General features: G+C 40.1%; 1 protein-coding gene across 6 annotated transcripts in view; it reads left to right on the top strand.

The window, feature by feature from the left end:
* The window catches only part of sh3kbp1 (SH3-domain kinase binding protein 1), a 261,064-nt gene that overhangs the window by 133,380 nt on the left and 100,964 nt on the right, over positions 1 to 26,720 (top strand). For all 6 annotated transcript variants that reach the window (XM_041211025.1, XM_041211026.1, XM_041211024.1 and 3 more), the window contains 2 exons: positions 12,479 to 12,608; positions 21,184 to 21,392. In XM_041211025.1, the coding sequence (XP_041066959.1) occupies positions 12,479 to 12,608; positions 21,184 to 21,392 (339 nt within the window). The remainder of the gene's footprint in view (positions 1 to 12,478; positions 12,609 to 21,183; positions 21,393 to 26,720) is intronic.

Below are 26,720 nucleotides of genomic sequence, written 5' to 3'. Positions count from 1 at the left end.
GCTTTGGGATGTCCCAAAGTCATGAAATGCACTATGTAAATTCAATATACAATTTTCTGTACAATGCTATAAACTGTATTTCTTGCATTATTTTTGTCTATGCTTTCAATATGGAATGAGTCCTCAGCTGAAAGTTGATGTTTTAAACAAACTGTGTTAAGTACATTGCAATGGTCCAACATTTAGTAAAATGTAATCTTAAACCAGTTTAAGATTATTTTAGGACTGATCTTGGGGAGATGAATGTGCATGATATAAACTACAATTCATTATCTTAAATATGATCTTAAACTTAATCATGAGTCTGCCCATAATAACTGTAAGCAGTCATTTTTGCTAGCTAGTGCTGTTTACACAGAACTGCAATTATATTTTGGCTTAATGTTTTTCCCTTAGTTTACAGGTTCTATTTTTAGCAACCCTCATGTTGGCACTTGTATGTTCTGCAAAAATTGTTCTGCTTTCCATTGGGAGGGTTAAATGACTTATTTTCACCTCAACATCATCATGTGAAAGCATATCAAGAGGTTGAAGGTTACCTTGGATGGCAGTGCAAAATGGATGATATTGCATTGGCTACTGTTTGATTGACTTCAGTATTGGATGACCTGTATCACAGGGCTGATGCGTTGCCACCCAAGATGCATTATACTTTAATACCAAAGCATGTAACAGTTTGGAAACAAGGGCTCTTTTTCCCCAAAGTGAAGGGATTGTTTGGATTTCAAAGGGATGTTGGTCTGTTTACAACTAGCCAGATAAGCAAGGCTTTTCCCAAAGGTTTCTGACAATATTGGCAACATGAAAGCTTTTATATTATGGGAAAGGTAGCGTTCCAAAGATCCTAACAATGGAATTTACATATTAAAGAGAGAGAAACATATATAAAGGAGAATGAGAGGCGATGTGAGGTGAGGGCCATGTAAGATTTAACAGGAGTGTGTGAAACAGCCATTTGAGCATAACTCTGTTATGTCCAGTAACTGAAGATGGAGAAAGCCATTTGGAATTCCACTGTCAAACGGGTACTGTGTTAACTTGCTGGTTTTGTTTTAAATCTGAAATCTATTTTGGGTTGTTGCCTTAAAGATGATGTGTAACTGGGAGTCAGGTTAATTATGAATTTTAGGCATTGTTATTAGTATTAAGTAGTCTTATGTATGTACTTAAAATCTTTTATTCTGTTAATAAATATTTTAATTTAACTTTTTAAAATCTCTAAAGGTCTTTGCGGACTCATTACTTCTGAATTCAGTGCACACATCTCGTAATAAATACAAATTGCCAAACCGTTGTGATAGCGCAACCAAGTTTCCCTTGTGGATTTGGTCCGCCTGGCACACGTAATCTGCCACATCATAACACTATTCCTTTGCGGACTGCTGTTAAGTCACTGCCAACAATCCTAGAGCTGGATGGATGTCAGGTGCCAGAAACTTGTGTGACTTTTTTTTTAAGAAGTCTCCCTACTGGAAGACACAGCCCTTGCTGAACCCTACTGAACAAGATTTGGACAAAAAATGAGTGAACAGGACTGGATCCTCTCTGCTTGTTTCCTTTTTGTTACATTAAGCTAGTTGCTACACAACTACCTTAAAAAAAACTCAATTCAAGGCAGCTCCTATCATCATGTTAGGTATTTGAGGAGCTCACCTGAGTAACAAATGAGCTTAAAGGAATGATAACAAATGATAAAAACTGAGGCACTTGTAAGTACAATATTAATTTTAGTATTATAGGACTCTAGACCCTGATGCCCTGGTACCACAAAATTATTTTTCTGGCAAAGGAAGGTCCATGTGTGTTGATTAACTCCATATTCTCTTTGACTTCCCCCACCTTCTTCCCTCCACCTTACTTGTCTTATCAAAGGTTGTAGCCAAGGCAGTTTTGTACTTCCCTTTCATCAAGAGAACATTGTTTGTGAAGAAGTACTGCCCATTTTGAATGTACTTGCTTTCTCTTGAATCATAATTTTTGGAAAGATTGTTTATTTGAATCTAAACTAATCAGTAAAGGAGGCAAATTATTCTCTAGATAGCATAATGTCATGAAGTTGCTATATTTGCATGGCAGATTGGAACTAAACTCGCCACAGAGAGGGAAATCTTGTAATTTGCAGCATAAGTACAATTTTAACAAGATGATGATTGTTAGTTGCTGCTAATTAACATCTCTAACACTGGAAATATACTCCAGTATGGAGTCTTGTTTCTTCAGGTTTTCATTGTTAGAGATTTTTTTAAAAAGTGTTTTGATTTTTTTAAAAGCATTTCTTTCAATTTCCTTTATCTCACTTCATTTACATATAAAGATTGGAGAAGATTGAGAGGAGATTTGATACAGGTATTCAAGATCATGAAGAGTCCAGATGGAGTAGTTGGGGAGGAACTATTCCCATTGGTGGAGGGATTGAGAACCAGAGGGCACAGATTTGCTGTATTTGGCAAAAGAAGCAATAGTGACATGAAAAACTACTTCATGCAGCGAGGGGGTTAGGGTCTTGAATGCACTACCTTTGAGTGGTGGGGGCAGATTCAATTGTGGCTTATCAAAAGGAAATTGATCAATATCTGAAAAGGAAAAAAATTGCAACGCTATAGGGCAAAGGCAGGATAGTGATCCTAGATGATTTGTTCCTCCTGAAGGCCTGCACTGACATGATGGGCCAAATGGTCTCCTGTACTGTAACTATTCTATGATTTTGTACTTTAACTTCTGTTTTCCCCTCTCTTTCTCATTCTGTACCTAATCTGATACATTAACCCACTCTAATTTATACTCCCTCTGCTGTTTACTTCTCAATCCTTCAACCTGATTTGTTAAGGAGGTGCACAGCCTTTTGGCCTGTTCAGGTTCCAGATTGCTCTATTTCTGCAGACTGGAGTGCAACCTCAACAGAATGTGAGAGTTTCGTGAGCTGAGGGAAACTTAAATACCTTTCTAAAAATCAAATATTGTTTGTATTTAACATTTAACTGCAAGCCCTGTTTAAATTCTAAGCCTCAACCAAGGGCCTAAGCAGGGAGAAAGAAGCTACCCACTGGCAACAGCTGAAATAGTTAATTAAGGAAACTAGCTTGAACTGGTCTTTGTTGTATCTGGGCTCAGGTAGTCCCTTTGTTCGTAAAACATAAATTCAGACATTCTCAGTACGACCTCAATGGACTGAGAGAATTTGGTGAGCTGAGGGAGTTTGGTGGGGAGGGAGATTGTATCTAACCTTTTCACCCTTTTGGAATTGGTTCTTGCTGTACTACAGGAGAAGAAGCGAACTGTTTGGTGAGTATCCGAGTCTATTCTATAACTAAGGTTTAAAATAGTACAAGAATTTGTGATAAGATTAATAAATATATAAAGAAAAAAGAAATAAGTGAATATAATAATTAAGTAATTAATTAAAGCACATAAGCCTGACAGGACAGCTGATGTGTCAATGATGGAGCATGTGGGAGCTCTTGAGTACCAGTATGATCCAGAGCAAGCACGCCTGCAGTAAGTTTCTGCAGCTTGAGGAGCGTTGGCTCAGAATCATTGAGTTGGAGGTTGAGCTGCGGACACTGTAACATGTCAGGGACGCTTTGTATCAGGAGGCGGTCACACCCCTTAGGATCGGGTCTTCTGATTTGGAAGGTGGTCAGGGACAAGAGGCTGTGACTGCAGCTGAGGCAGGTAAGGGGGCCCCGAGGGCAGGAATGTCAGCCTCTGCAATTGTCAGTCAGGTTTGAGGCGCTTTCAGCTTGTTTGAATGAGAGTAGGGGCTGCAGGGTGGATGAGCTGACTGACCATGGCACTGTGGTATAGGAAGCTATTCAAGTGGGAGAAGCACAAAGGAATGTAGTGGTAGTAGGGGACAGCATAGAAAGAGAGATTGACACTGTTCCCTGAGAGCGAGAGTCCAAATGGCTATGTTGCCTGCTCAGTTCCAGGTTCGGGACATTTGCTCAGGGCTGGAGAGGAATTTAGTGGGAGGGGGAGGATCAAGTGGGTGTGGTGCATATAGGTATCAGTGACATAGGCAGGACAAGGAAGGGGGTTCTGCATAGTCACTGAGGAGCTAGGTACCAAATTAAGAAACAGAACCTCAAAGGTAATAGTTTCTGGGTTATTACCTGAGCCATGTTCGAATTAGCTTAGGACAAATAAGATTAGAGAAATGAATGCGTGGCTCAAAGACTGGTGTGTGGGAGAATTGTGGGTTCTGGTTTGTCAGGCACTGGCACCAGTATGGGTGAAAGTGGCAACTGTACCATTGGGATGATTTACACCTGAACCGTGCTGGGGCTGGTATTCTAGCGAGCTACACAACTAGGGAAGTAGAGATGATTTTAAACTAAATAGTGGGGGCAAGGGAACAAATTTGGCAAGATTTGGTAAACCAGAGTAGAGACAAGCCAAGAAAGACGGATACTAATATGGGATAGGATAAACAGACCGTGACAGGAAGGGACAGAGTACAAATCTAACAGTAAATCAACAGATAAGGCTCGATGCTACAAAAATAATGAGGTCAAAGCTAAAGGCTCTGTATCTAAACGCACATAGCATTCGAAACAAAACAGATGAACTGATAGTGCAAATAGAAATAAATAAATACGATCTGATAGCCATTACAGAGTCATGGCTGCAGGCTGACAGAGATTGGGACCTGAACACTGAAGAGTATGTAGCTTTTAGGCAGGAAAGGGAGTGAGGAAAAGGTGGAGGGGTGGCTCTGTTAATTAATGTTGGTGTTGGCACATTAGAAAGGAATGACCTAAGTTCAGGAAACCAGGATGGAGAAGCAGTTTGGGTTGAGATGAGAAATGGTAAAAGCAAGAAGTCACTTGTGGGTGTGGTGTACAGACCCCCTAATTGTAGGGGGTATAAGAGAAATAATGGGAGCTTGCTAGAAAGGTACAGCAGTAGTCATGGGGGATTCTAATCTACACACAGGCCTAGAAAAATCAGATAGCAAAGGTAGTGTAGATGACGAGGTCATAGAAGTTTTTTGGGATAGTTTCTTGGAACAATGTCTTCTGAAGCCAACCAGAGAGCAGGCTATACTAGACCTAGTGTTGTGCAAACAGATGGGATTATAGTGAAGGCACCTTTAGGTAACAGCAATCACAACATGACTGAATTTTACATTCAGTTTGAGGGAGAGAAGAGTGTGTCGAAGACTATTTTAAACTTAGTAAGGCCAATTAGGCCATGAACATTGAGCTAGCTAAAGTGAACTGGCAAATGAGGTTAAGGGATATGTCAATAGAAATTCAGTGGCAGACATTTAAAGGATATTTCAGAATACACAGAGTATATACATTACACAGAATATATACATTCCAATGAGAAAGAAAAATTCCAAGGGGAGGACCCACCACCTATGGTTAACTAAAAAAGTTAAAGACAGTATCAAACTTAACGAAAAGCATATAATTGCACAAAGCAGGGTAGTAGGTTAGAAGATTGGACAGAATTATAAAGAACAGCAAAAAATGACTAAAAGATTAATAAGGAAGGAAAAATCAGAGTACGAGAGAAAGCTAGCTAGAAATATAAAGAAGGATAGTAAGAGTTTTTATAGATACTTAAATAAGAAAAGAGTTAACAAAGTGACCGTTGGTTCTATTGAAATTGAGTCTGGGAATTAGTGAAAAACAAGGAGATGGTAGATGAATTGAACAGGTATTTTGCATCAGTCTTCACTACAGAGGATTCAAGTATCATCCCAGAATTGGCTGTAAATCAGGAAATGGGAGGAACTCAAAGGTTATAATCACCAGCGCAATGGTATTGATCAAATTGGGGGGCTGTGGGTTGACAAATCCCCGGGTTTGGATGGAATTCACCCTAAGGTCTTGAAAGAAATGGCTAGTGAGATAGTTGATGCATTGGTTTTCATTTTCCAAAATTCCCTAGTTTCAGAGAATGTTCCAGTAAATTGGAAAATAGTAAATGTAACTCCTTTATTCAAAAAGGAAAGGAGACAGAAAGCAGGAAACTGCAGGCCAGTTAGCCTAACATCCGTCATAGGGAAAATGTTAGAAACTATTATTGAAGATGTTATGGCAGGGCACTAGAAAAATTCAAGGCAATCATGTTTAATCAATTTATTGGAGTTCTTTGAAGGAGTCACATGTGCTGTGGATAAAAGGGAACTGGTGGATGTACTGTACTTAGATTTCCAGAAAGCATCTGATAAGGTGACACATCAAAGGTTATTGCAGAAAAGATCTGGCAAATGGAGCTTAATGTGGGGAAATGTGAAATGGTCCATTTTGGCAGGAAGAATAAAAAAGACTATTATCTAATTGGTGAGAGATTGCAGAGCTCTGAGATTCAGAGGCATCTGAGTGTCTTTGTGCATGAATCACAAAAGGCAATTTGCAGCAAGTTAGGAAAGCTAATAGAATGTTATCATTTATTGTGAGGGGAATTGATTACTTAAGTAGGGAGCTTATGTTTCAGTTGTACAGGGCACTGGTGAGACCACATCTGGTGTACTGTGTGCAGCCAGCACTGGTCTCCTTATTTAAGGAGCGATATAAATGCGTTAGAAGCTCGGAGAAGGTTTACTAGACTAATACCAGGAATAGGCAGGTTGTCTTATGAGGAAAGGTTAGACAGTTTAGGCATGTATCCACTGGAGTTTAGAGGAGTAAGAGGCAACTTGATTGAAGCATACGAGATCCTGAGGGGTCTTGCCAGAGTGGTTGTGGAAAGGATGTTTCCTGTTGTGGGAGAATCTAGATCTAGGGGTCACTGTTTTTAAAAAAAATAGGGGTTGCTCATTTAAGACAGATGAGGAGAAATTTTTTCTAAGGGTCGTGAGTCTTTGGAACTGTCTTCCTCAAAAGGTGGTGGAAGCAGAATCTTGGAATATTTTTAAGGCAGAGCTAGGTAGATTCTCTTTAATAAGGGCATGAAAGGTTATTGGGGGTAGGCAGGAATGTGGGGTTGAGGTTACATTTAGCTCAACCATGATCTTATTGAATGGCAGAGCAGGTTTGAGGGCCGAGTGGCCTACTGTAGCTCCTAATTTGTATGTTTGTATTTTCCCTGCTTCACTGTTTTCAGCTTGAAGTTTTACCAAGTCAGTGGACAAATATGTTTTGAGCTGAAAAGCACAGGGGCGTATCTAACTCTTGGCAGATACCATTAGATGCCCTGCTACAACCTGCTCCCCTTTACTGCTCCCCTTGCTGTATCTGTGAAGTAGCTTGCCAATTTAGTTTGTCCTTGCTCTTGTGTTCGATGAGTTCATGTCCATTTGATGCTTAAGGTCGTTCATCTGTTTTTCATCATGAACTTATTTTAGCATTGTTTTGGATTCTTGTCAAAATACATAGTGTTGCCAAAATTAAGTTAGTTTTAAAGGGAAAACTGGAGGTGGGTTTTGGCTCCCATTGACCCAGAGAGAGATTCTGCAGAAGAACGGAGTAGTGATATTTTTCATGTGACTCATTAACGCATTCTCAGTTGAGAATTCTATTGGATAAAATGGCCACTGTCTGGAAGCGCATAAACCTTATGCAAAAGAAAACAGGAGAAAAGCTTAGACTAAGATTTAACAACATTTGCAAAAATAATTTAAAAACAGCTGTTTAATAGCTGGAATTAAAGAACCTGTGCTATTATTGAATAAGTTACCCGCACAATGTTCCTCTTCTAACTAGCTTTTAAATTCTGTTTTATATAGGAGTTCTACTCTATAACTTGTTCGCAAATTTAAGGGCAGTAAAACCTAGCTTTATAATACTATCAATGCAGCATATACTAATGATGATTACCACTGCTCTTGTAAATTTGGAAACACTATTTCTTTGTGTGGTAAATAAATATATTCTTTGTCAATACCCATGCCTTTCTCTACATTTTCTAAAGTTCTATCTGGTAAATCTCCTTTCAATGGAATTGGTTAAAAACTGAAATTACTATTATAAACTATGATGCAGCAAATCTCAGTAATTTCCTGTTCCAGAGTTGACTACAGAATTCTGGAGTTTGAAAATCTCAGATTTAAATATTCACATGAAAGATTTGATAAACAGTAAATAAGTAGAATCTTGTGCTGTGACATTTGAGCTTACTGATGTCTACATGTTTTTTTTTAACTCTTAGACGCTGAGCCGTAAACTTATTTTAAAAACATAACAATCTAGTGTAATCCTTGGTGACTGACATAAGTCGGTCAAAAATATCTAGGATACTTTTGTGACCTTTTTGGCCATTGTGTTTGCAGTTTCAACTTGTGGAATGTTGAGATAATTCTGGTATTGCTAGTTTTAAGTTAAAGGAAGAAAAGATCTGCTTTTAATTCTCGGAAAAAAGGAAGCTTTTAATATAACTAACACTTTTTATGTTTTAAAGAAAAATAACCTTTCTACTAATCATTTCTACTAAAGAGTAGTCAAGAAGGACTTTAATTTTCACCCCTTCATAATTTCCAAAATGCATTGCTTTTTGATGAGCCAAGCAATACATTGTACACAGCAAGATCCTAGAGTTAATCTGTTTTGGAAATGTTTATTGAGGCATGTCTGTTGGCCAAGCCACCAGCAGGGTTCTCCGCTTTTTAAAAAAAATTCCAATCAGATCTTGTATGTGAACAGTAGCCACTTGGGCACGTCACAATAGGTTACTGGTGCCTGTGAAACTGCCACATTACGCTCAGTGATTTCAGGACATGAGGAGAAAAATAGAGCTGTGTATCATTAGCTTCTAGGGGCTGGTGCATTTAACTGCCAAAGATTTCAGTCTGCTGTACCGCAACAATTTTGTATATTGCAAAACTTGGCCTAGCAATTTAGAATTGACTATTTTAGGACAGTGAGTAGAATTACATTTTATGATGACTTTAGACATGTGAGCAAGGATATGACTTGCTCAAGGGAAGTTTCAAAGCAATTGTTTGCTTAACATTTCGGATTAGAAACTATTATCGCAGACTTGTTACAGTGCAGAAAGAGGCCATTTGGCCCATCCTGTCTGCACCAGCTCTCCAAATGAGCATTATGACTCAGTGCCATTCTCTTGCCTTTTCCTCGTAACCCTGCACATTGTTTCTATTCAAACAATCATATAATGCCCTCTTGAATTCCCCGATTGAACCTGCCTCTACCACACTTCCAAGCAGTGCATTCCAGATCCAAACCACTTGCTATGTGAAAAAGATTTTTCTCGATTGCATTTGCTTCTTTTGCAAATTACTGTCTGATCTCACTGGCTCCATCCTCCCCGGGTTATATGCTGTCTGATCTCACTGGCTCCATTCTCCCCGGGTTATATGGATCAAAAAGAGAAGTCAATGAAGGGTGCATAAAACTATTTGGCTGAACATGATCCAATCTGCCCAGATTGTTCATGCCATAATTGTAGTGTACATTTATGCCAAAGAAACTAAAAATAAGCCAAATATAATTTTCGCTTTTTTTATCAATTGCAAGTGCACAACTGATTGTGAAGTTTGCAGCCCAGTTAATGGGAGGAGTTGGTGATCATAGTAAGAGTATTGCAGCTGCCAATTGAATTCAGCCAGAGCCGAAATCATTTTAACAGCACGTTTATGATATACCTCCAAGTGAGTGTGGGGCCTCTAGGTTTTGCTTTAAGACTACTCTAGTAATGAATGTCTGACTCTCAGATTTTTAACCTGATGGAATTAATAAAGCAAAATGTCCATTTCAACACATGAATGGTTTTCTGTTATATTGGAGAGATTGTTAAGTGCCTTTTAAGCAAGGTGGTAGATGTGTTTGTAAAAGTTGTGGCTTTCCTAGATAAAAAGGTAAATATATTGCTAGCAACCATTCAAAGCTCTGATTTAGAATTATTGGCTGGAAGAAGTAACTATCTTTCTAGCTGTAATCTAGACATTGGTAATATTGGATTGAACACACAAAGTAGATGCCTACCTGTTAACCTAGAAAAGTTAGATAAGTTGATGGTTTTTTTTTGAGCTGACAAACAGCCCCAAAAAACATTCCCGAATATAAGCCAAATGAACTGTGAAGTTTAGGAGTTACATTGAAAGCACATTGCAGCATGATTAGGCATAAGCTGTAGATGCCTGTAACATTATTACTGGAGGGCAAAATTAGGTTACACAAAAGAAAGAACCTGTATTTACATGATGCCTTATCACGTCCTCATGAAGCCATGAAATGTTTTATAAGCAGGGAATCACTATTGAAGTACAAACGCTGTCACTATGTCTTCAGATACAACAGCCAACCTGCACCTTGCCAAGTCCCACTAACAGTATACAAGCAGAATGAGGTTATCTGTCTTTGTTGATTGATTTAGGGATAGAGTTGTGGCTTGGACTTGGGTGAGCTACCAGAAGAGTGCCTTGACATTTGGCACATCTACTTGATCACTAAGACTGTTAAATATCTCATCCAAAGACAGCAGCATTGACAGTGCAGTGCTCCCACAATACTGCACCAGAAAGTCTAGTTTATATGCCTCAAGTCATGGAGTTGGATTTTTGCCATAACCTTGTGACTCAATTGAATTTTGGCATAAGCTAAGTTACCGAAAACCACATTTTTCTGCTACTTAGAGTTTTGGAAACCTCCCGCGTGTGCTCCGTGCTCTCCTTGTACCCTGTGCCTGCTGGCTGGCTTGCGATCCCCCCCCCACCTGCCTGCCATTCGGCCGGCTCGTGTCCTTCCCACCCGCCAACCAGCCGGCTCGTATACCCTCCCCTCGCCCACCCGCTGGCCGGCCAACTGGCTCTTGGTTGTCCCTGCTTGTCCCCGCGGTTCCCTCCGCCCTTCTGTCATCCCTGTGGGGCAGAATTTTTACGTCGGTGTGCGCCTAACTCGATGGGAAGCTGTGTAACACTGTGATGCTAGGGGAGAAGACAGGAGATAAAGGCCTTGGGGGCGGGGGGTGGTGGGGGGGTGGGGTGCATGCAGGCGGTGTATTGGGTGCTCAAAGGGGAGAAGAAAGAAACTAATGGGCTCCTTTCCGGCATTGTAGCCAGAATGCATGCATAAAGAATTAGGATCACGTATGGTGGAGGAGTTCAAATATGTGTTCGGTGTTAAAATTAATATGCTGGGGTAGAACAGCAAATGGTGTTTGGCTTTTTAGTGAATGGACTATGGGATAGTTCCTTGCTGGCAGAGTTCTAAGTATCAATTTGGAAGGTTGGCAAGGAGAGCGTTTTGTTTTAAAAAGATAAGTAGGTTGAACCTTGAGAAGATTAATTCAAATTGGGGTTTTAATGAAGATCAGGAAAGTCTCAGTGGTGTGATTTATGACAAAATATCAGATGTAAGGAAGGAAGTTCAGCTCAGGGTCAACTGCTGAGGTGACACTGGGGGAAGTTAGTGCAGTTTAGGCTGAGGAAATTTTGTCCTAGTGTGCGCAGAAGATGAGATCTTTGGTTCTAACCAAGGTTAGTTGTGGAAAGAATTCTTGCTATTTAGCACTTGATAGACAGGAGTGTGTAGCAATTGTGGAATGCAGATTGGTGAGGTGAAATTGGGTGGTTTTGACATGCATAGAGAATCTGATCCTGTACTTGCAGATGATATCACTGAGGGAAATAATATGAGAGGAGCAAGGATTGTGCCCAGATGTGACTGTTTATGAAGACAGGTAAATAAACTGTAATGGTTAACCAATCAAGATCCAATTGATGAGCTAAGACTGGTAAATCGTCAACAGTCCCTGGGACTACTGCAACCGGAATTGTTCAATTCTTAGATTACCATGTCCGCATCAGAACACTTGACACCTTTCCAATATCCTAATGTCACGCCTGTTATCTTGGAGCCAATTTGACCCCCAAAGAGGATCCAGTTTAATTCTGCTTTTGCTCCAACAAAGAGGGTATGATTTTTATAGCTCCATTCTACATTAAAATTCCCGCTTTAACACCAATGCAAAAAAAATTCCAAAAAAATTAAGAGCTCCAGTGTAACTTCATCATACCCAGTTTCCATGCTCGTTTTCATTTTCCCTTGGGCGAAGGGAAAAAAGATTAGTTTATTGTTTGCATCTGTGGATTTGGCACGAATGTGTACTCCAACTTTCTCCTTTTTCACTTCTTCCTTACCATTTTTCTGAATGTTAACTGTTTCCATGATCCTTAGATCGTGTATTTTAAAATGAAAACATTTTCATCCTTTCTGAACAAAAGTAGTCATCTACATGCAGATTAATAGTGTTAATCTTGTCTAACCATGAACTGCAGCTGAATGTTTGGTACACTGTAGTTCCAACAGTTGATTCATGTAAACTCTTGTAGTGAATTTTGAAGATCTTGTTGGAGTTATGGCTGGATTCCAACCCTTGTGCTTCTGCTTAAGTCACTCTGCAAAGTTAACTCCCCAAGGATAGACTTATCATATACAATTAGTTATCCGTTCTAAGGCCAACTGACTTAATTTTTCTACGCTTGTTAATGTAAAGAAAATTTTCCAAGTTTAGATTTGATGGGAGAATATGTAACTACTCTAATGTATCGTGTGTTTTATTTAAGGTTGAAGAAGGCTGGTGGGAAGGTATCCTTAATGGTAAAAGTGGAATGTTTCCCTCAAATTTCATTAAAGAGCTTCCAGATGAACAAGAGGAAACAGCCAGCACTCAAGAAGATACCACATCAAAAACAAGTAGGTTCAGAAAATAAGTTTCAGTAAAATTCATATTGTGTATTCCCTGACTATTTCTATGGTTGGAACAAGCAGAATAGGCAAGTACCTATAAGCTCTAGTGTGGCAGCCTAAAAATGCTATCATTCCGTGATTTGAGTTTATTGCTTTAGAAAAGATTGTCATTATTTTCTGAAATTCTATTATCAGCCACCAGAAAATATATTTTTTGTATTTCAAGGATAGGGAAGAGAAGATGGAGAGAGCTTTTCTTCTATGCATTTGAAGCCTGGATCAGAAGCCTGACCCTCTAGTAGAGAAATCAAATGATTAGGTAGCTGAGAAAATTTACTCTTTTTATGAAATTTCACCATATATCTTTATGAAATTCAGTCTTAATCCATAATTAACTTAACCTGTTCTTACCAACTCAACCTTCACCCCGGTCAGATGTTTTTACAAGTAACTATATATGAAAATATTTGCTCTGCTGCATAAAGAATGAGCGAGCTTTATATTGCTGGCTAGCCGATTTTATTTGTGTGCCACATGATACAGTGCTCTCAAAATCTTATCCAAGAGAATGGAAATATGTCCCAAACAGTACAATTTTAAAGGGGCTGCAGAAACAGAGCTCTGGGATGTATGTACACAAATCTGTGAAGTGGCAGGACAAAAACAAAGGAGGTGAGGGGAGATTTAATTGAGATGTATAAAATTGAGACACTTAGAATGGATAGTGAGACCTACTTCCTTTGGTAGTGAGGTCAAAAACCAGGGCGCATAGATTTAAAGTAACTGCTAGTAGGATTAGAAGGGATCTGAGGAGAGAGGTTTTCATCCAGAGCGTGGTGGAGGCAGAAACCCACATCTCATGTAGAGCAGAGAAGGTGAAGAGAACATTGATAGAGTTGTTCAAAATCACAAACAGGTTTGATAGAAAAAAATGTGGAGACATATTTAGAGTTAAAGGCACAAAAATAGGTGTCATAAGAAACATTTTTCTTACACAGGAATTGTTGTGATCTGGAATACACTGCCTGGAAGAATGGTGGTTGCAGATTCAATATGACTTCGGAAGGGAATTGGATATATACTTGAAGGGAAATTATTTGCAGGGCTATTGGAAAAGAGGAGTACACCAATTGCATAGCTCTTTCAAAGATCCATCGAAAGCATGATGAGCTGAATGACCACGTCCTGTTCTGTATCATTCTATGATACTATGTTGTTTAATTAACATGGCTTGTGGGTTTTTGTTATGATTAAGCATGTTCTCGTTCCTTAATTTTATCTACCACCACATAGTTCCCCTTGTATCATTGTCAATACTCTTCTATAGCATAGGCCTTAAAAGTGTTGAAATCCTGTTTTATATACTGGATAACAAACAAAAATGTTTATTCAAATTATTATTTCCACATACTTAGCTCCAACCTCACCAATCGTTGAAGCAGCTGGTAGTTGAAAATCAGTACTTGTCGAAGGCAAAAGAGGGAAGGATGAAAGAGTCTATTAGATGCATCTGGCTCATCCTTTCATAGAAACATATGATCTTCCTGTTCACAGCAATTGCACTGCCCTATCTGGAAGACAGTTGTATTTGATCACTTTTTGCATGAAGGAATGTTTCCTGAGATCAGACCTGAAGAAGTATTTTACTACTTTCTCCCTATGCCATCTTATATTGAAACATAGTAAGAATAGATCATTTAGCCCCTCAAGTATGTTTCCCCATCTAATTAGATCATGTATGATTTGCACCTCCGGTCCAATTGCCTGACTTTGCTCCATATCCCTTGATACCTTTATCCAATAAAAATATACTGACCTCAGTCTTGAAAATTTAAATTGACAAAACAATTACAAGCTTTTGGGGAAAGTTCAAGGTTTACACTATTTCTTGTGTGAAACATTCTTCTGAATTCACTCCTAAAGAACAGCCCAAATTTTAAGATTATGCCCTCGTGTTTTGGATTCTCCCCACCAGCGGAAATAGTTTATCCGTATCTATTCTATTGAATCAAACCAAGTTTATGTAACTTTCCTCATCGTTTAACTCTTTCAGCCCTGATATTCTGATGAATTTGCACAATATCCCTCCAAGGCCAAGTTTTTTGGAATTGTAAAAGGCCGGGCATCTCTTTCCTGCCGCTGCAACAAAGCATCAAGGTCCTGAAGTTTTTTGGCCAAAACTGAATGCAGTATTCCAAATGGGGCCTGTCAAAGGCTGTATATAACTGAAGCATCACTTTCTTATTTTCGAATGACGACTGCCTTGAGAGAAAGCCAATCTTCCTTTACCTCCTTGATTTCTTTGTGTCCATGCAGTAGCTTTGAGTGAATTGTGTACATGGATACTTAAAGCTCTGCTCCTTAATAACTCTTAGTCTCATGACATCAAGGAAAATAATACAATTTTGTCTTTCTCAAATCCAAACTGAGTGGCCCCACACATTACCACATTGAACTCCACATGCCATAGCTTTTTCAACTCTTATAGTCTGTCTGTCACTTGTAACTCATGCTCCTAATCACACAACTTACTGTCACTCCTAACTGAGTGACATTTGTAAACTTGGATATGTGACTCTACTATTCACTCATCCAAGTCATCCACATATGGTGAAAACTGAGACTCCAGTTTACAGGAAGCATCAGGAATGGTTTGATTGTGACACCTAGATGGGTTGTGTGAGAATACCTGCTCAGACTCTGCTCCCCTTACAAAAGCATCCCCTTGCCACAATTTCTCAACGATTCCCCCTACCTTACCATTTATATGGGGCCTAGGTCTGACAATAAGAACCATCACCAATAACCTTTTCATTATATCTTTATCTAAAAACACATCGACTTGTACAAACTAAAATGAGCTATTCACCCTTGTGCCTTACCTTAGTGCCCATCTTGTGGATGTCTTTGCCTGTCCTAGTGCCTTTGCCTAGTGCTACCTCGGTGCCTGTTTGAACGCTGCTGACCTTTACTGAGAGAAATTGCAGATGATTTTGCAATGCCCTTGAGAAGCTATAAGCCTAGAAGGCCTAGCCCTGGGCTTCATCTCGGCATGGGCGGCAGCATTCTGGGCTGGCTAACGAGCAACAGCAATGACACTGGCAGAGCAGTGTGATGGGAGCAAGAATGTTGTCTTCCTGTGAGGACAGTGAGGACTGCTCCCATGGAGCAGCACCTTACCGATCCTAGCAATCAAATTGCTGCCATGAGAGTCTGCAGTCCCCTTAGATCTGCAATCATGATGACAAAAGTCTGAGGCTGCATGACAGCAAGCACGGATCTTGTGACCTCAGTTTGAGCTTCTACTGTAGGCCTAAACTGCAGTGGAAGCTGAGAAATCGACTATCAGATGCTACATCAAAGTTGGGTTGGCAAGTGCTGTCATGGAGTTGGCCACCACTTCCATGCTGAAATGATGGGCTTCAAATTCTGCACGATACCCTTTGCCATGTTGTAGCCAGATCCTCAATGTTTCTAGATAGTGACAGGATGTTGTCTGGCAATGCACCAAGCATCTTGATGTGCATTCTCATCAGTGTCCTCCTTTACTTTGCCCCACCAATGTCCTCATCTAAGCCCCCAGTAGCAGAACATGTCTGCAATCTCACCCTCTGGTGAACTAGCTCTAATGCTCTTCTGAATGTAAGGCCTGAGTCCTGATTGCTAGGCACTGCTGGAGGTTGGGTGATGGGGCTGATGGTGCATTGAGCAGCATGAGAGGCTGGTGTGGTGGGTAGGAATAATATGTGAAGATGCATTCACTGACTTTGACATGTGAGGTCATTGAAATTTTTCTGCCACTGCTGCTGTACCCTTGGTGCCAGATTCCTTGTATTGACCTCCCTAGCCACCTGCTGCTTGTTCCTTGAAGGCCTCCTGGCCCGCTGCAGAAACATGCCCTTCTTTTGTCAAGCTCCATGACTAAGGCCTCCACCATATCCATGAATGTGAGAGCCCTCTCTCTGCCCTGGTGCTATGTTTCCAATTGCAGTACCAACAGTATGCAGCAGCTTCCTTCCTGTTAATTTAGTTCATCTTTGAAGGGCACACTGCTTTTAAGAGCTGGAGGCTAGTTGGAACACGTGTTAGCCTCGCAAATTGGTTAGGTTCCTTGTTGATCATGCAGCTAGCCAGCAGCGTGGGTTGCACTTGGCTACAATCTGGCAAATAACGTCGGGGCCCAGGCATTAGTAGATTGTGTAGCTTGGCCGCCACACCCGAAAACTGGTGCAGAACAATTTTTAGACCTTCATGTCTGCTATATACTACCTTTCAACCCATTATCAACCTATGTCACAAGGTTACTTCCAGCTCCATGTACCCTCTTTTATGCAATAAAATCTCCTGCAGAACCTTACCTGATGCCTTTTGGTTATCCATCAAAGCAGCAAAAATGGACACTTCCCTATTTGCCATGTGAGTGATCCCTTCGACTAGATTAGTCATCCATGTTGACTCTCTTTGATCAGCTCATGATTTCCAAATGCTCGGTTACTCTCTTTAATGGATTCTAGTAATTTCCCCAAAACTAACATTAAACTGAGACTTTAAGATCATAAGACGTAGGAGCAGAAATTGGCCATTTGACTCATCGGGTCTGCTCCCACCACTCAATGAGATCATGGCTGATCTGATAATCTTCAACTCCACTTTCCTGCCTTTTCCCCATAACCCTTGACTCCCTTTCTGATTAAAAATGTCTATCTGAGCTTTGAATATACTAAACGACCCAGCCTCTACTGCCCTCTGTGGTAAAGAGTCCCACAGTTTGATTACCCTCTGAGAGAAGAAATTCCTCCTCATCTCTGTCTTAAATGGGCACCCACTTACTCTGAGATTATGCACTCTGGTTTTAGACTCTCCCACAAGGGGAAACAGCCTCTCAGCATCTACCCGGTCAAGCCCCCTAAGAATCTTATATGTTTCAATAAGGTCACCTCATTCTTCTAAACTCCAATGAATATAGGCCCAACCTACCTAACTTCTCCTCATAAGAAAATCCCTCCATACCTGGAATCAACCTAGTGAACCTTCTCTGGACTGCCTCCAATGCCAGTATATCTTTCCTTAGATAAGGGGATCAAAATTGTTCACAATATTATAGATGTAGTCTAACTAGTGTCTTGTATAGTCCTAGCAAAACATCTCTATTTTTATATTCCTTTCCCTTTGAAATAAAGGCCAATATTCCATTTGCCTTCCCTACTACCTGTTGAACTTAATGTTAGCTTTTTGGGATTCATGCACGAGGATTCCCAAATCCCTCTGTGCTGCATCCTTCTGAGTGCTTCTCCATTTAAGTAGTATTCAGCTCCTCTATTTTTCCAGCCAAAGTGCATGGCCTGAATTTTTCAGGTGGTGGGCGGGCTTGGCGGGAGTGGGCAGTGGCGGTCGGGGAGCCAATCAATGCCTGCAATCAGCTCCGTGCCTGTCTTTTACGTGGGCGGGCCAATTAAGGCCCACCCAGTGTAAGACGCGAGCCATAGTGCTCAGCACTACCTGTGCTGGCTGGGGGAGGATGGAGAGTCAGGGCCAGTGCTGTTTCGCACATATGCGCAAAAGAGCGTTTCAATCTCCCTGAGGCACAGAGCTGCCTTGGGGAGATTGAATCGCTATTGTAAATAGTGAATAAAAGGTTTAAAAATTTATTTAAACATGACCCCTCATGGGACTTATTTTTATATTTATGAAAAGTTTTTTATTTAATTAATAAAAGCTTTAGGAAACCTCATCCTGCTCGTGGCTGAAGGCCGTTTACATATCGGTGGGCACGCAGCCGACTCTGGTGTGCTCCCGCCGAACAAAATATCGCTGGATTGCACAATGATGTTGGGATGTACCCCCGACGTCATCGTGCGTCATTTTACGTGTTGGTTTATTGAAAGCCTTTTGGAAATCTAAATATATTACATCTACTGGTTCCCCTTTATCTATCCTGCCTGTTACCTCCTCAGAGAATTCTAGTAAATTTGATTGGCATGATTTCCCCTTCATGAAGCCATGCTGACTCTGCTTGATTAGATTATATATTTCTAAATGCTCTGCTATTACATCCTTTAAAACAGAGTCTAACATTTTCCCAATAAGAGAAGTCTGTAGATTTTTTGGTTTTTCCCTTGCTCTCTCCCTGAAACAATGAAGTGAAATTTAAGTTTCCCAAACCAAAGAGACAGTTCCTGAATTTGGAGGGCTTTGGAAAATTCTGGCTAATGCAATTGTATGTTTCTCATCAATTTCTTTTAATACATTTAGGGAGAAATCATTGGCTCCTGGAAGTTTGTCGAACTTCAGGTCTATTGTTTTCCCCATTAATATTTTGTTGAACTTTAAATCCATTAAGCTCCTCTCCTTGACCCAAAAGTTCTGCCATTTATTAACCATTTATTTGGCCACGCTCTCTTAATATACTTATGTCCTGTAGTCATGGTTCAGTTTGATACAATCCTCAGGATTGACCTGTTCTTTCCCATTTAGTATGTTGCTTGTCTTTATCTAAAGATCTCTTTGTTTGACTCCTTTCAAGCCAAATCTTTTCTAACTGTTTCTCATTCAGGTTTTTCACATTAGGAGTCAGTCAGTGACCCTTCTCTGCATCATTTGCAGGACTTAATTATTCCTCCAGTACCTCAGTGATTAGACCAAGACCATAGTACTGTATGCACAATGTCATCTGCTCAGAGCACTGTATAGCTTCAGCATGATCTTAGACATGTAATATACAGACTTGCCAATGTAGCTCAGCATGCTGTTTGCTTTGTTGAATGCTGTCTTTCAGTAACTGGTTATAGTTAGTGTTGAATCTAGTTTCACTCCCAAAGTCTTCAGCCTAGTTAGCTTAGTTTAGCATAATTTAATCAATAAGTTTGTTGTGTCCCCCTGACCACCACCACCCTATCTGTACATCCTTGCAATCTAATATGTAGAATCTTGCATCTATCTATACTGAATTTCACCTGTATTTCTGGTCACTTGCAAATGTTGTCTACTAATCCAATAACTCTGGTGGTTTCACCCGGGCCTTTTTGGCTTCCACTGCAAATTTGGCCACCTTATATTGTTTCCTGTATTCAAGTTGATTTTTCAGAAACTGAAGAGTCAAAACCCCAGCATCAGCCAGTGTAGGGCTCGTTTTCACCAAGTTAATGCTGCTCCCCTAACTCTAATTGGTTCTTCATCCTTTCTATTGCCTATGCATTGCCAAAATCTTATCTTATTTCCAAATTTAATATGGATGTCACTTTCTCAAAAAAAATGAGGAGGTTCATCTGAACCTTCTGAAACAGTGAACAGAATTTTATGGCCCCCGCCATTGGGTTTGCAGGCAGTGAGCCCCTAAAATTTCTGGCTAGCCTTCCCGCTGTCCCCGACCGCAGTTTATATGGGCTAGGAAAGGTCCAGGGCAGCCAGCCTGCCCTGGCTCCAATTGAAGCACTTGGCCGCTTAAGGGCTGCTTCCTGCCAGGCCTCAGTTTTTATTCTGCTAGAAGGAGTTCAGGGTCAAGGGGGAAGCCTGTTAGGTTCTGCTCAGGCCTTGGGCAGGAAGGTGGCAGTGGGAGGGAAATGCCTCCCTCAAGGGACCCCATGTCGGGCGATTTCCCTCCCAAAAGGTCTGGCTCTTGTAAGTACTCTCTTTCCCTTCACAGCCTCTCCATAAAGAGCCTCTCTCCACTCCCGTTGCTGCAGGACTCCCTGCAATTACCTGGGCTGTTTTTAATATAAATAATCAAGTTTGTTCAAAATCAATTTAATAATTTTTGCCAGCAACTAATTTTAAACTTTCAGATTTGTAGTTACGTGGATTTATTTTGTTACCTTTCTTGAATATAGGTTTGTTTACAATCCAGTTGGATCTCCCTTGTTAATTCAGTGCTGTCTGTCAGCATGTCATAGATTTCATCATGAGTCTCACTGAACACCTTCAAATACAGTTTTCTTTCTAGAATGTTTATTGGTTTATTCATGCAAGTCATTATATCTAGTTGTATGACCTCCTATAATAGGTTGGGAGCTAATAAGGCCTTGTGTTGCCTTTGTATATTCCCAGGAGGTATGCTAGCATGTTAATTCTTTTAGTCAATCCTCAATTTAAACCTTGTTAAGGTATATTAGTTCTTTGTTTCTTGGCTTCAACACCTGTGCTTATATCTGGTTTTTCTGACCATTGTGCATAAATTCCTCTATCTATTTCAGTAAAAGGAATTAAGGGAGAAGTTGGACCTGTTTAATTTCTTAGAGTCTCCCTGATTTGTGCTCACCCCCTTCTTGATGACTTAGACAAGCCTGTATGTGGAGAATAAAAATCTACATGAGGAAGAAAGTAACTGAACCATACAATCCAAGTTGCAAGTTTTGATTCCCAGTCCTTGCTAATTTTAGATGATCTCAGTTAGCCCACAAGTAGGGCTGTTGCAATTGGTCTTGCCACCTTGGCACAGTGAGGAGAAAATTCTGTTCCTGTTGTCTGCGAAGCATGCATAGAGTGAAAAGATGATTAGATTCAGTACTGATCCCTTTATCCTTGTGATCAAACAGGCTAGCAACATTCATTCCCCTTTTATTAAAACAGTTCAATGCTCTTCTAGGCGTTAAGGACCGAGGAAGTCCTGAACAAGATACTACAAACGGAGTTGGTGGAAAGTTGGCAGCGGATGGATCAAATAGTGCGATGGCAGTAGAAATTCAGCCAAAAAAGATAAAAGGATTTGGCTTTGGAGACATTTTTAAAGACAAACCTATCAAACTGAGACCCAGATCAATGGAAATAGAACTTGATAACAGCACTATTGATAAGGTAAATGCTCTATTAATTGTATTTTTTTTAAAACAACACACAATAATTGAATTCAATGTTTTTAGATTAGTATCAGGTTCTGTTAGATTCTATAATATGCCTGAGTTGTGTATGCCTGCCAACAGAAAAATTGATAAGAAAATAGCAGACTTGTTATAAGTACTTATATCTGTTTTCAGAGTAAAGGAAGAGAGCAATATACTAGTGGTACAAGGGAGCCTAACACTGGTATGTGTGGGGCTTTAGTGGATTATGGTCTTGGTCCAAGCATGGACAAAAGAATTGAATTCGAGATGTAAGGTGAGAGTGACTGCCTTGGTATCAGGCCAGCATTTGACCAAGTGTGACATCGAGGAGCCCTTGCAAAATTGAAGTCAGTTCAAATCCATCTTGCCAACTAATAATTAAAACTGAAAATACACAGTAGGTCAGTTAGCATATACAAGAGAAAAATTGGTTTTGCATTTCACATGAGACTATTCATCAGGTCTGATGGAGGGTTTCCCTTTAAACTATATTTTTCTCTTTCAGATGCTGACTACTAGCCTGTGCATTTTCATTGTTCACATTTTTTAATGACAAATTTTCTGTATTTGCCACTTCTTTTCATCTGTTATGAAAATTAAATGTTTTTTCCGCTTGAAGTGTGTGGTTATTGCCGAAGATGCTGGAATCTAGTATAACTAGAACCAGCTGTTGAGTCTGTTTTGTTGAGATTTCTGAACGTTCCTTAGTGATGGTGTAGGTGTTATTGTTCCTACATTGCTTGAGCTCATATCTACAATGCATGCATTAATGGAAAAAATTAAAGAATTAACATCTGTTTAAGAGTTGAGCATTAGATTGTACAGCAAGCACATTTTATGTGGTCAGATTTCATTTTTGATTAATGAACCGGAAAATAGGTTTGTGATGTCCGACAAATTTGATAATTTAAAATGTACGTTTGTGGTTTTGAATTCTTTTTCTGAAGAATGTAGGTTCAATTAGCTGCATTACTAGAACACGCTTATGTAAAATCCAACACAACAACAATGTACGAGCATTGCATGGACTTTGAATAATTAAATCTTATTTTGAAGGAAAATTTCATTTATTTCTGGAATGAAGCTTTTGTGCATGTGTAGTGTTTTGGAATGTCCTGAGGTCATGCAAGGTGCTTTATAAGCGCAAGTCCTTTCTTTCTTAACTTGGCCTCTGTTCATACTTCTTCGTGGAAATGTTCTTTTTAAAACTACTTTCTGGATGTGAGTGGTGGTGGTAAAGCCCATTCCTAGAAGGCCCTGAGAAGGCGGTTCGCTATTGCCTTGAACTCCTGCAGTAATTGTGCTAATAATGGTGCTCTCATGATGGTTTTACGTAGGGAATTCCAGCAACAACGAAGGCTGATAAAATATCCCCAAGTCAAAATGGTGTTTCAAAGAAGTGGCTAGTGAGATAGTTCATTCATTGGTTTTCCTTTTCCAAAAATTCCCTAGATTCGGGCAAGGTTCCATTAGATTGAAAAATAGCAAACGTAGCTCCTTTATACAGAAGGGGAGGGGGACAAAGGAAACTATAGGCCAGTTAGCCTAACATCTGTGATAGGGAAGATGTTAGAAGCTATTATTAAAGATGTTATAGCAGGGCACTTAGAAAAATTCCAGGTAATCAACATAGTTTTGTAAAAGGGAAATCATGTTTAATGTTATTAGATCTTTGAAGGAGTCACATGTGCTATCACATGCAGATAAAGGGGAACCGATGGATGTACTGTACTTAGATTTCTAGAAAAAAATTGATAAACTGCCTATCAAAGGCAGAAAGTAAAAGCTCATGGTGCAGGGGTAACATATTAGCATGGATAGAAGATTGGCTAAAATGGGTCTTTCTCTGGCTGGCAGGATGTGACGAGTGGTGTGCCACAGGTATCAGTGCTGGGCGTCAATTTTTTACAATTTATATAAATGACTTGGATGAAGGGACCGAAGGAATGGTTGCTAAATTTCCTTACGACACAAAGATAGGTAGGAAAATAAATTGTGAAGAGGATGTAAGGAGGCTACAAAGTGATATAGGCAGCTTAAGTGAGTGGCAAAGATCTGGCAAATGGAGTATAATGTGGGCTAATGTGAAATCACTCATTTTTGCAGGAAGAATGAAAAAGAAGCTTATTACCAAAATGGTGGGAGATTGCAGAGCTCTGAGATTCAGAGGGATCTGGGTGTCCTAATGCATGAATCACAAAATGTTAGTATGCAGGTACAGCAGATAATTAGGATAGAATGTTAATTTATTATGAGGGGAATTGGTTACAAAAGTAGGGAAGTTATGCTTTAGTTGTACAAGGCATTGGTCAGACCACATCTGGAGTATTGTGCACAGTACTGGCCTCCTTATTTAAGGAGAGATGTAAGTGCATTAGAAACAGTTCAGAGGTTTACTAGACCATTACCAGGAATGGGCGGATTGTCTTCTGAGGTAAGGCTGGACAGGTTCGGCTTGTAACCACTGGAATTTAGAAGAGTAAGAGGCGACTTATTTGAAACCTTTAAGGTCCTGAGGGGTCTTGACAGGGTGGATTTAGAGAAGATGTTTTCTCTTGTGGGAGAATCTAGAGCTAGGGCCACTGTTTCGAAATAAGGGGTTGCTTATTTAAGACAGAGATGAGGAGAAATGTTTTCTGTGGGTTGAGTGTCTTTGGAACACTCTTCCTCAAAAGACGGTGGAAGCAGAGCCTTTGAATATCTTTAAGGCAGAGCTAGGCAGATTCTTGATTAACAAGGGGGTGAAAAATTATCGAAGATACACAGGAATGTGGGGCTGAGATTTCATTCAGATCAGCCATGATCGTATTGAATGGGGGAGCAGGCTCGAGGGGCCAAGTGGCCTACTCCTGCTCCAAATTCGTATGTGTATGTATGTTTGTACGCATGTAAAGTACAGGCTGCATTTTTGAGGAATGGTGGTCTAGTATTATGATATAATTATTAACCAAGAATCACTGTAAATTGCTTAATGGAGAATTCTTGGGATGTCTATCACACCAGAAAGTGGAAAAATAGTCACCACTAGTCCACTGAAACAGATGAAAAACAGTGGCCTGAATTTTCTGGTTGGCATGTGGGTGCGGGCCCCACTCACTGACACGTAAAATGATGCATGGTGACATCAGCCGTGCATCCTGAACATTAGTTCAGTGCGTGCGCGTACACTGGAGTCGGCTGCGCATCCACCGAACTGTCGAAGGCCTATTAATAATCTTAAGTAAACTGGCGGCCTTCGCATTTTTCATGAAGCCTCATCCACGGGTGGATGAGGTTTCATGAAGGCTTTAAAAATTGAATTAAAATTTTTATTAAAATTCATTGACATGTCCCAGCTCATGTGGCACTGTCACAGGAGGGGACATGTCTGAATATTTTTTCTTTATTTTAATTCATAATTAAATTAATTTCCCTGAGGCAGCTCTGTGCCTCGGAGATTTCTGCGCTCTTTCACATGCATGTATGAAAGAGTGCAGGCCCCGACTCTCTCCTCCCCCCCCCCCCCCCCCCCCCCCCCCCCCCCCCGCCCACCCACTTAGCGCTTCTGGGTGCACATCACACTGGGTTTCTCGCCCGCCCCCACTTAGCCCCCCTGACTGGAAGAAAATTCTCCCCACTGTCCAGGTTTATTTACAGTTTTAAGTTATACAGAAAATGAGAAAGATTTATAATTTAGAATCAATACAAAAATCAAACTAGTTCTAACAATAATTTAATGTAACCTTTAATGTAGCAAAACATTTCTGTTTCACAAAAGCTTAATTGGACAAAAATTGACACAAAGCCAAAGAAATATTCTGAAGGATGTCTAAATCTTGGTCCGAAAAGTAAATTTTCAGGAGGTTGTTGAGAATGAGTGAGAGGTAGAGGAGTTTTGGGCAAAAACTCCCTGGTGGTTGCAGAGAGTGGTCTTAAAAGAAATGCATTGTAAATAGAGTTCAATAGTTGGGAATTTGGTGAGAGTGGGAGTTCTCTGATAAGCATTAGGGAAAAATATTTTTATTTATTCAATCCTGGGATGTGGGTGTATCTGACTGGGCCAGCATTTATTCCCATCCTTCATGTCCCCTTGAGATTTAGTTTAACATAGAACTTTTAAAAACGCTATATCCTTTCTATGATATGGTGCATCAAAGCTGCAGACAGCTGCCCTGCGCTACCCCATTCTCACCTTCAAGGGATTTACAGGACTCTACTTTCAATACTTAATACTGTGAAGAATTTTTATTCTTTGTAAATGATAAACTTCATATGGCATATGTTCTATCTGCTGCTGTCTTCCTTTTAGCGCTGAATGCATTTGTTGCTAAATGACTCTGCAATTTTTTAAACAGATTGTTTATTTTCAGTGTAGTGTTTGTATTGAATAATGTGAGGTTGGAAAATGCACCGCTATCCTAAATATAAATTAATCTGTCTTTTAAGTTACCTCATTCAGTGTCGTTCTACTTTGGTATTGTGGATATATTGGGGCTGGTGTGCGCACTTAGTGTCAGGATTTTCGCTTTAGCGTCATTTCGCGTGACACGATTGGTGCCAATTTGGAATGGCCTCTTCCCCTCCTCAACTTTCTCTTGTTCACTGCTTCCCTCCCCAACTCTTTCCCGTTCACCACTTCACTTCCTGATCTTCCCACTTGCCGTTTTGCTCCTCAACCTATCTGCTTGCAGACCCCCTCGCTCACTTCCTCCTCTGGCTACCCTGCTCCCGAGCCCTTGCTCTCAGCAAGGATTCGGGAGAGGGAAATGGTATGCAGGAGAGGCCAGGGAGTGGGAGAGAGACCGGTGAGCGGACAAGAGTTAGGAAGCAGATGAGAGTTTGTTAGAAGGAAAGAGGCTGGCAAGCTGGAGAGAGTTACAGAATGGGAAGTGAGTAGAAAGAGTTAACATATTTCTTTTAAAATTAAATTGATTTACAAATAAATTATTTCATTTATGAATTTAGGAATGTACAGTATTTCATCTTACAGGGTATAATGTTTTATTTTTTTCTCTGACAAGGGGGTCCTACTGAACACAACTGCAGCTTTTACATTGGTCATAATGGGAAAATCTGATTCACTTAAAGTTTTTTCACTTGAAGTTGCACTTTTCAGGAACGCAACTACAACATTAAGTGAGGAATTGCTGTATGGAACAAGAAAATAGGTTTTGGCCTGATGAGTGAACTTTCATGGAAGTTGTATAATTCACACTCTTAAACATTACTACCTTGATGTAAGACAAAAATTACAGAAAATAGTATTGAAAAGAAAAATACTGAAGCCTAGAAATTTAATATAGCAGCATCCATTTTTCACATG

Source organism: Carcharodon carcharias, chromosome 18 (genome assembly GCF_017639515.1).
Source record: "Carcharodon carcharias isolate sCarCar2 chromosome 18, sCarCar2.pri, whole genome shotgun sequence".
Lineage (NCBI taxonomy): Eukaryota > Metazoa > Chordata > Chondrichthyes > Lamniformes > Lamnidae > Carcharodon > Carcharodon carcharias.
The sequence above is the reverse complement of the archived record's forward strand: the minus strand, read 5'-3'. Positions and strand labels throughout refer to the sequence as shown.